The sequence below is a fragment of the Oryzias melastigma genome, linkage group LG13, assembly GCF_002922805.2.
Source record: "Oryzias melastigma strain HK-1 linkage group LG13, ASM292280v2, whole genome shotgun sequence".
Classification (NCBI taxonomy): domain Eukaryota; kingdom Metazoa; phylum Chordata; class Actinopteri; order Beloniformes; family Adrianichthyidae; genus Oryzias; species Oryzias melastigma.
Genome location: NC_050524.1, coordinates 3,358,879 through 3,368,796, shown reverse-complemented (window position 1 = coordinate 3,368,796; position 9,918 = coordinate 3,358,879). Strand labels below are relative to the sequence as shown.

The 9,918-nt window shown below is 41.8% G+C and overlaps 4 protein-coding genes across 4 annotated transcripts; all 4 read right to left on the bottom strand.

Moving 5' to 3' along the window:
* Window positions 1–2,099: 2,099 nt before the first annotated feature.
* LOC112149775 (claudin-4) lies at window positions 2,100–4,571 on the bottom strand. The gene has a single exon (XM_024277711.2). The coding sequence runs from the start codon at window positions 3,243–3,245 to the stop codon at window positions 2,541–2,543; it is 705 nt and encodes a 234-aa protein (XP_024133479.1). The 5' UTR covers window positions 3,246–4,571; the 3' UTR covers window positions 2,100–2,540.
* Window positions 4,572–5,596: 1,025 nt separating this feature from the next.
* LOC112149769 (claudin-like protein ZF-A89) lies at window positions 5,597–8,436 on the bottom strand. Its single transcript, XM_024277701.2, has one exon. It carries the CDS (start codon window positions 7,544–7,546, stop codon window positions 6,797–6,799), a length of 750 nt encoding a protein of 249 aa, XP_024133469.1. The 5' UTR covers window positions 7,547–8,436; the 3' UTR covers window positions 5,597–6,796.
* On the bottom strand, window positions 6,086–6,435 carry LOC112149787 (claudin-3; the record flags this gene model as incomplete). The annotated part of the gene is given in 1 exon segment (XM_036214700.1): window positions 6,086–6,435. A coding segment is annotated over 1 exon segment (323 nt), but the record flags the coding sequence as incomplete, so codon positions are not given.
* Window positions 8,437–8,595: 159 nt separating the features above from the next.
* On the bottom strand, window positions 8,596–9,755 carry cldnj (claudin j). The gene has a single exon (XM_024277721.2). The coding sequence runs from the start codon at window positions 9,447–9,449 to the stop codon at window positions 8,814–8,816; it is 636 nt and encodes a 211-aa protein (XP_024133489.1). The 5' UTR covers window positions 9,450–9,755; the 3' UTR covers window positions 8,596–8,813.
* Between the last annotated feature and the right edge of the window lie 163 nt (window positions 9,756–9,918).

The window sequence follows — 9,918 nt, the reverse complement described above, 5'->3', positions numbered from 1 at the left end:
AGTACGTGCCAAATTAGCCAAAAAAAAAGCTACTGTGTCACTAAAATATTAGCTTGGCTCCTAATTAGTTTAGAAATCCCCAGAATATGCCAAAATAGCCAGAAAAGGAAACATGTAGCCAAAATTAGCTTAACTCAGAATTAGCCCCAAAATTCTTTGTCAATCCCCAATTAGCAAAAACAGCTAGTGTCGGTAAAAATACTTGCTTAGCTCCAAATTAGCTCAAAGAACTCAATATATGCCAAATTAGCCAATAATAGTGTAACGAAGAGGCTGAGGCACTGAGATCCATATGCAACAGAGTTTAATGGCAGAAGGTCCGACAAGGGCAAAAGCAAAGTCAAAATCCAGGCACAAGGTCAGACAAGGAGCGAGGCAGGGCGTCAGGAAACTGGCAAAAGCACAAGGAGGTAATAAGTAGAGACCGCTCAGAGTTGTATCAGTGGCAAATACCATACTTCACACAAAACAGGGACCAGAGAGTGACTAAATACACTGAGGATAATGAGTCTGATGAGAACCAGCTGGTGATGATGAGGCAGGAAGGTGACAGGCGAGGACAGAGCTGGTCAGTATTCAGGCGAGAGCTCCCTCTGGTGGTCAGAGATGAAGATGGATGGCTGATCCCTGACAAAAAGCTAGCACAATGCTAAAATACTAGCTTAACTCTGAATTAGCCTAAGAAAACCTGAGTTGATGCCAAATTTGCAAAAATAGCTAGTACATTGCTAAAATGTTAGCTTAACTCTGAATTAGCCCAAAGTTGCAAAAAACGTTAAATTGCATAAAAAGTACGAATAACCAAAAGTAATTGCTTGAATGTCCTAAACTTGCAATGTTTTGATACTAACATTACACAAGTTTCAAAACTGCACAAAATTTTTTAAGGATTTCAATAATTTAAAAAAGCTCTAAAGCTAAATTTTTGGCAGTGATAAACATGCTGATGGACTTAAAATGGCAGAAATCACAAAAGTACAAAAAGAATTTAAAGAATTTCTTTAAAATTTGCAAAAATTCTGTAAAATTTTAAAATGCGTAAAAGATACGAATGCCAAAAGTACAAACATGAATGTCCAGAACTTGATTAATGTTTTGATACCAAACTTGCATAATTTGCAGAAAGTGCACAAAGAATGTGAAGAATATCTTTTTTAAAAAAATCACAAAAATTGCTTAAAATTTTAAAATGTGTTAGAGGTATTAATACCAAAAGTACAAGCATAAATGTTCTGAATGTGCTGAATGTTTGGAATACCAATATTTCAGTAAAAAAAAAACTCACAAATTGAGGAATCTAGTCGTATATATTTTATTTTTTTACCTAAATATAATGTATTTTTGTAAATTTAATCAGAAAAGTAAGATTTTTCTTCTCTGGAGAGCTAAAAATACCATGTTATCCAATGGCACGGCTTCATATTGCGCTACCTCCAAACAAATGTTTATGTCTTCAAAACTCTTTCACTTTTCATGTAAGTTGAACCTTTCTTTGAACCAGAAACCTTCGGGCTTCAATGTGTGAAAGTTTCATGTCTGTAAGTTCAAGTGTGTTCTCACAATCACAAGTTAAAAACAGGATTTGGGGTAAAAACCAGTGAGAAGATTTGATATTGGCAGAAATCGGCAAACTGAGAGTTACGAGAGTCAAATTTTAACAATCCGGAGGAATTTTCCTATATTTTCTGGAAAAATTGTGACAAATGATGTTCAAGTGATGGCAGTTTATCCGGAAAATTTTAATCTTTAAAAATCCATCGGCTTCGTTCTAGCTGTGACATCATCCACTCTAGATTCAGAACATTCCGTCCATTACATTGGACATTGTGAAAACAAAAAAATGTCCTAAAATTTGTTTAAAATTTCAACTTCATTTACATAGAAACCACAAGGTATTTTGAAAAGCTGAATACACCACAAATTGCTGAATCTTTGCTGAAGACTTAAAAGTTTGAATGGTGTGCATTCCAACAAAAGTGCATGTTTTTGAGGGATTTGAAGAATTCCTTATTCATTTCCAATGGGGCATATTTTGCTCAATTTAAAAAAAAATATATATATCAAGTTTTTGAAAACCAAAAATACGAGCACCCGTCCCCTTAATGAGGTGAATGTTTTGATACCAACATTGCTGAAATCCATAAAGTGTGACTAAGTTTTTAGGTGCCTAGAAACGTACAGAAGAAGCAGGAGGATCACTACTGTGTGAATGCTTTGAAGCACAAAGATATGAAACTTGATTATGTCTTTAAGATATTTCCCATTTATTTTTATCAACTGTATGAAAACTCTTCTTAAACCTAACAGAAATATGGAGAGACTGGCTTCCTTAAAGGGTTTACCTTTTGCTGATGGAGTTTGAATGTAAAATAGTATTTTAACTTCCTGACAACCAAAAAGAATCATTTTGACACTTTTGAATTGTATAACTCTATACAAAGTTGGGTCGAGTAACACAAAGTAGAAATGAAGATTCTACTCAAAAAATCAGGTTCAATAAGTTCCCGTTGTTCTATTGTCTTCATTTTACAAATCCCTTTTTAGTGTTGCTTGAGGAATACCCCTATGATGAGGAGTCTCTTGCCCACGATGTTGAGTGCCCTGCTCAGGATGAGGAGTACCCTGCCCAGAATGAGGAGTGTCCTACCCAGAATGAAGTCTGCCTTGTCAAGGATGAGGGGTCCCTTGCGAAGGAGGAGGGGTATCTTGACAAGGATGAGGAGTGCCCCACCCATGATGAGGAATCTACCTGGGACCCAGCCTATGTAGAGAACATCTCCCAGCTCTGCCTTCAGTATGCTGCTCCCAATAGAGTAGAAATCCTTGATGATGGCAATTGCAGACCAGTATAGTGCGATGTGAACAAGAACACCGGCACAGATGAAGGCAATCCCTGCAGCGATGACTAAGATGTCCCTGCTGCTTTCTTCATAGATGAAGTTGATAAACTCCCCCCAAGAAACAACCAGGATGGCCCCCAAAAGGGCTGCAATGATTGCGATGACCATTGCCATCCTGGCAATCCGCAGATCCTGCGGCAGCACAACCAGAGAGTCGTAGTACATACAGTCTATCTGGCCTGTGCTCCACGTCACACATCTCTCCCAAAAGCCCCACGTGATGAGGATGTTCTCTCCGATTAAGGTTGTCATTTTCCACACATGATGGGTGCACACAAAGATGGTCCCGAAGAAGCTGATGATGCCCAGAACAAAGCCCAAAATCTGAAGAAGCATAGAGAACATGGTGAATCTTCAGAAGGCGAAAGTCAAATCAGCTAAAGAGGGGAGTGAAAGCTGCTGCTCTCAAACAGGGTTTTAAGGGCTGAGTCAGGGAAGTCTTTCTTCTTTGACATGTTACCTGTCCATCCAGATTCTTCTTCTTACTTCAGGGCAGACAAGGCACACTTTTAACGAAATGAACTTCACTGGTTTAAGCTCAACTTCATGCCGGTCTCTGATTGGACCTACTTTTGACTGCGGACCACACCTCTGATTATCCTGCATCTCAGAGTGAGATTCATTCCTGGTGGATCGTCTGTGCTTCAGAGCTTGGCTGTGGACTGCGCCCCTTTCCCCGGTCCTATCTGAATGAACTCTATTCAAATACGTAGTCGTAGAGTTGATAAATGGTAAATGCCGTATACTTGTATAACGCTTTTTATCTTCCTTTGAAGGCCCAAAGCACTTTACAGTCACTGAACCATTCACACACTGGTGGTGGCTCCGCTGCCAAACACTGGGGCCAACCTCCCATCAGAGGCAATTTGGCGTTCAGTGTCTTCCCCAAGGACACTTCGACACATGGGCGGGCAAGGCGGGAATCAAAGCCGCAATCCTCCGATCAGGAGTCAACCGCCCTATCGCTGTGCCACAGCCGCCCCATAAGCTAATTCCTCTTTAATAGTCCTGGTAAATCGCTTGTCCGTCCTGGGATAGGATCTCTCCCTTATGTGGGCATCCCTAAGGTTTCTTCTTTTTTCCTGAATCCGTTTTTTTAGGAGTTTTGCCTCACCGGGAGGGAGGGTCTAAGGGCAGGAATAACCAATTAATTTAGTTGTTTAGTATAGCAATTAGCTATAATTTATATTTTATGACCGATCTTCTGCAACTGTAAAATTACTGGCATAAAGCCCAATGAGGCCATTGTTTTTGTGACATTGGGCTATGCAAATAAAATTGAATTGACCATTGTTTTTTCCTTAGCAAAAAGCTGTCTATTTGTACTATTTGTAAGTGTACCACAACTTACTTCAAGCTAGGACGGAGACATCTACAGCTGTGATTTCCTGTATGCTGACGACTGCGCGCTTATAGTGCGCACTCAGGAACATACTCGGAACCTCTTCAGTGGTTTCAGTGCGGTCCGTTTCGGTCTGACCACCAGCCAAACTAAGACAGATGTTATGTTTCAACCTGCGGACCATTCTCATTCTACATCGGCAGAACCAGTCACCACAGAAATTGGGCTTCCGGTCGTAAAGAAATGTTGTTATGTTGGCAGCATTCTGTCATCTGATGCGTACCGAGATGATCCTGTAAGCTCACACATCTCCAAAGCCTCTGGGATGACCATGGAATTCGACTTGACACTGAAGTTGCGGTTCATGATGCCGCCATCCTGACTTCTCTGTTGTACGGATCTGAACCCTGGGTGGGGTACTGAAACAACATTAAAGGAAGCTGGAACAGTTCCACATGCAGTGCCTCAGAAGAATTGTGCAGGTGGCAAGAAAAGAATTGGAACACAGAAGTTTTTTGTCTTTGCAACATATCTGGCATTGAGGCGTTTCTTATAACCTTCCAACTTCGTTGGACTGCTCACGTGATGTGCATGGATGACAAAAGGCTGCCCAAAGCTGTCTTCTACAGTGAGCTCAATCACAGAGTATGATCCTGCAACGGACTGATGAAATGCTATGAAGACACTCAAGATCAGCGTGAAACGATGCAGCATGGTTGTGGATGCTGTTGAAGCATTGGGGCTGGATAGAACACTGTGGCGCTCACACTGCAAGAGTGTGGTTCTGTACTTTGAAGATAATTGTGTGTCATCACCTGAAAACAAGTGAGCACAACTGAAATCTGGGAGCAGCGAATCGACCGTCAGCTTTCCATGTGAAATCTGCAGTCAAGTCTATCTGATGAGGATCGACTTCTATGCACATCAACGCACCCACTTCCACAAAAAACAATTGTGACTCGAGATCCAAGATGTGCCAACTGAGTCTGAAGAAGTATTCAGTTCTTATATGTCGGTCTGTAGTAGACTTGTTATACTTTTTCTTACACTCAAATGCTGAACAAAGAAACTTCAAACGGACTGCTTTTCTCCAATTGTAAGAAACAATTATAGATTAGTATCAAACAAACCCTGAAAAATCATTTTTACTAAACAATAAAGCAATCAGTGTCAAAAAAGGGAGAATTAATCTTTATTTTTAACTTTAACTTTATTATTTATTCTATTAATATGAATGAGGGGAAAATGGTGGTTTTATTTACATTTTAAACATTCCTATTCATTTTAATCTATGAGTTGTGATCCTTTATGTAATTTATGTTTTCAAATAAATGTAAACTTAGAATAAATATTGTGCTTTCACATAATGGATTTGGTTTATTTCAAGCAATGAAAAAAATGCAAAAGACAATAAAAAATTACATTGATGTGTCCAATCTATTCAAGATTCTTAGTCATTAATTGATAAGAAAGTAGAAAAAAAAGGAAAAAATTCTCCTTGACATTATGATTGCTCCTGATCGTAAATAGACATTTTTGCACTTGTGCATACAGTACACATCCATGACACATTGAAGCTATCAAATACAGTATAATGATGGTAAATTGAACACAATTACAGTGGCAGACATCAAGAAAGAGCCTGAAGTGTTAAGTATAGGACAGCACCGAGCCCTGACATGGTACACTTCTACTCACTTAAGAAACTCCATACACTCCATGAGCACCAGGATACACACTTAGAGATGGGATTCATCCCGAATGGTCAACAGAGGGGCAAACAATCCTGATCCAGAAGGATCTCTAAAAGGGTGCAGTCCCATCCAATTACCAGCAATTTAGTTTGAAGCGTGGATGGCTCAGGCAGTTGGTGCAGCGCGCCCCCAGGAGGAAGATGAGAAACCCCAGGCAGCCCAGCACCATGCTGATGCAGATGAGGTCTCGAGCGGCCTGCAGGTCCGGCGACACGTCCAGCAAGGCGTCGAAGAGCTTGCACTGCATCTGACCAGTGTACTCGCTGATGCAGGTCATCTACAACCCCTCCCAGAAGACCACCAGGTGGGTGCTGATGAAGGCCATCACCTTCCATGTGGGTAGAGCACAGATCAGGATGGTGCTAGCCAGACCTGTCATGGACAGACTGATGCCCAGCTTCTGCAGCGCCATGGGACACGAGGAAGCCTCTGAAGTCAATGAAGACTATTATGAAGCCTCACAATTCTCTGAAGTCTCTGAAGCACAAAGACATGAAACTCAGGAGGCTCCTGATGCTGCCTTTTAGATATTTCCCATTTGTTTTTGTCAACTTTGTCAACATTTTTCTAAAACTTAACAAATATGAGAAAATGTTGCCTCCTTAAAGGGTTTACCTATTTCTGAAGTTTGAGTGTAAACTGGTATTTTAATCTATTTCAACCAAATTACAATCATTTTTAATTGACACATTTCAATTGTATCATCTTATCAGGAGTTGTGTTGAGGAACACAAAGTACAAATGAAAATTCCACTAAAAAAATCAAGAGCAAGAGCTTTCCCCTATTTATTGTATGAATTTTACAAACTCTTTTTTTTAGTGCTGGGTGGACAGTCCTTGACCAAATACTCAGGGATTTCATTTTGTGGGGAGTGAACACAGAGCAGGGCCTTGCCCATGATGAGGAAGGCCTTTCCCAGGATGAGGAGCTTCCCACCCAGGTTAGTTAGTCCTCTGCCCAGGATAAGAAGCATACTGCCCAGGATAAGAAATGCCCTGCCCAGGATGAAGAGTGCCTTGTCTAGGATGAGGAGGGCCCCGCCCAGGATAAGGAGTACACCTGTGACCAAGCCTATGTAGAGAGCCGCTCCCAGCTCCGTCCTCTGTTTATTGGTTGCAAAAGGACTGTTGAGATTCCAGATGATGGTAAAAGCACACCAGCACACTGGAATGAGGACAAGAAAGCCGGCGCAGATTAAGCAAATTCCTGCAACAATGACTCCTATGACCCGGCGCTCTTCCATGATGAAGTTGGTGCTGTTCATCCAAGCAGCGGCCAATGTGACTCCCACAAAAGATACAAAGATTGCGATGACAATAAGCACTCTGGCAATCTGTAGATCCTCAGGCAAGTTTATCTGGGAGTCGTAGCCGCGCCCTCTGCTCAATGTTACGCAGTTCATCCACAAGCCCTCACTGAGGATCTCCTCAAAATTGGCTCCATTTAAGGTTGTTATTTTCCACATGGGGAGGAAACACGGGATGATAGTCCCTATGAAGCCAATGATTCCCAGGAAAAAGCCCAGAATCTGAAGAGTAATAGATAACATGATGAATCTTCAGAAGGTGGTCAGGTCAAAGAAGTAAAAAAGCTTGAAGAGGCGAGTGAAGGCTGCCGCACACTGAGGGGGTTTGAAGTCTCTGTCTCGGTTGGTAGTGGAGTCAGTAAAGTCTTTCTATTTTTACGTGTGTTACCTGTCCGACCAGATTCTTCTCATTGATTCAAGATGATTTCATTGGTTTAAACTCAACTTCATGCCAATCTCTTATTATTTCTTTTGCAGAATAGTGTCCAATCACAGCCTTTCCCTTAGCAAAAAGGTAGTCCATTTAAGTGTACTACAAATATACTTTGTCTTCTCTAAAGATGAGGAAATGTATTTGTTATATACTATTGTAAATGATCCAGTTTGGTCTGAAGAAGTACTTAGTGTACTTCCTACATTACATGTTTATGATATAGAGTATAAACTTACTATACTCATACTTGAGTATACTTAACAAAGTCAGAAAGTTTTTTTGTGCTTTTTCATGCCTTCCGTTTTTTGTTAATAATCAAGTTCTGGAAACAGATTGACTTTCAGATTCACGTGTTCTTTGACTAGTCTGCAGGAGAGCTGAGGCATCAGCAAGCAAGGCATCAACTCCTAACAGCTCAAACTGACATCAATCCAGCACATAACTGCAGGGTGTAAGATGCTGACCAAGATAGCAGACATGGAGCGCCACAACCAAGTGGCTGGAATAATATAAAGAAACGTGTGCAGAATATGGACTGGAAACCCCAAATACAAAATGGAAAACACCTCCGAAAATGGTAGAGAATGAGAGAGCAAAGATCCTGTGGGACTTCCAGATACTGATGGACAGGATGGTAATGGAGAACCAACCAGACATTGTAGTGGATAAAAAAAAGAAGAGAGGAAAGCCGTTGTGGTGGACGTGCCAGTATCAAGTGATGGTAACATCAAGAAGAAGGAACATGAGAAACTGGAGAAATACCAGGGACTCAGATAGGAACTGGAGGAAGCTTGGAAGGTGAAGGAGGCGAAAACTAAAAAAACTACAATTTTCAACCCATGAGTAAGAGTTGTACTGCTTCTGTCAAAAACGTGTGTATTGTTTTGAACAAATAGATTAAAGCTGGGTTACTTAAAATCTAAACCTTTACAGGCATTTGCTCTTCACATATAGGGTTTAGACAAAAGTCTTCATCAACCCAAACACAGTTAATCAACATTAAGTAAGGTTGATACAGTCAACCTCTTCTCCATGTTCTGCTTAAAAAGTCATGGATTTGCAGGCTGATCTTAAATGCTACACATAGTTCTTGATAGCGTAGCTGTGCCGTGTGGCTGTCTTAGCTGGGATGTAACCACTGGAGGAGATTCTGGCTTTCTGTGGAGGACAGTTTAAGCACAGCATAGCTCCTCCACAGAACAGCAGTCCAGATGTCACAAAGCCTATGTAGATGGCTGCTCCCAGCTCCCTCTTCAGCACCTCGGGGACCCGGGGGTTGTGGAACTCCCTGATTATAGTGTTGGCTGTCCACGAAACAGCGACGATGGTGGTGAGCGCCGCCAGGCAGAAGATGGCCCCGGAGCTGAGCACAACCTTGGCCTTGAAGCGTGGGTGGCTCAGGCAGTTGGTGCAGCGTGCCCCCAGGAGGAAAATGAGAAACCCCAGGCAGCCCAGCACCATGCTGATGCAGATGAGGCCTCGAGCGGCCTGCAGGTCCGGCGACAGGTCCAGCAAGGCGTCGTAGAGCTTGCACTGCATCTGGCCAGTGTACTCGCTGACGCAGGTCATCCACAACCCCTCCCAGAAGACCTGCATGACCACCAGGTGGGTGCCGATGAAGGCCGTCACCTTCCACATGGGTAGAGCACAGATCAGGATGGTGCCAGCCAGACCCGTCATGGACAGACTGATGCCAAGCTCCTGCAGCGCCATGGGACACGAGGAAGTCTCTAAAGTCCTGAGGAGCACAGAGACATGAATTAAAACACTTCTGATACATCATTTTAGACATTTATTCATTTATATTTGTCACGATGTCAAAATTCTTCTAGAACTAGAAAAATCTGTGGAAAGGTTTGACTCAAAGAGTTTCACACGAAGGGCCATAAGGCCAGTTCTTTATTGAATCAATGCCACCAAGGACTAAGGCAGTTCTGAAGGCAAAGGGGGGGTCCAACCCAGTACTAGCATGGTGGACCAATTAAAGTGGCTGGTGCGTGATATGTTAAGCATCTTGTGTTCTGTGGTGATCTACAAATTAAGTAATTAACTGATATCTGAGTGCTTCATGTAAGGTTACCTGTAAAGGATGCCAAAGACAAAAAAGAGACAGATGGATTTTGTTTGAAGAAATAACTTTTTTCCCATAAAATTCCTATTACTGTCAATATGTTAAATTTAA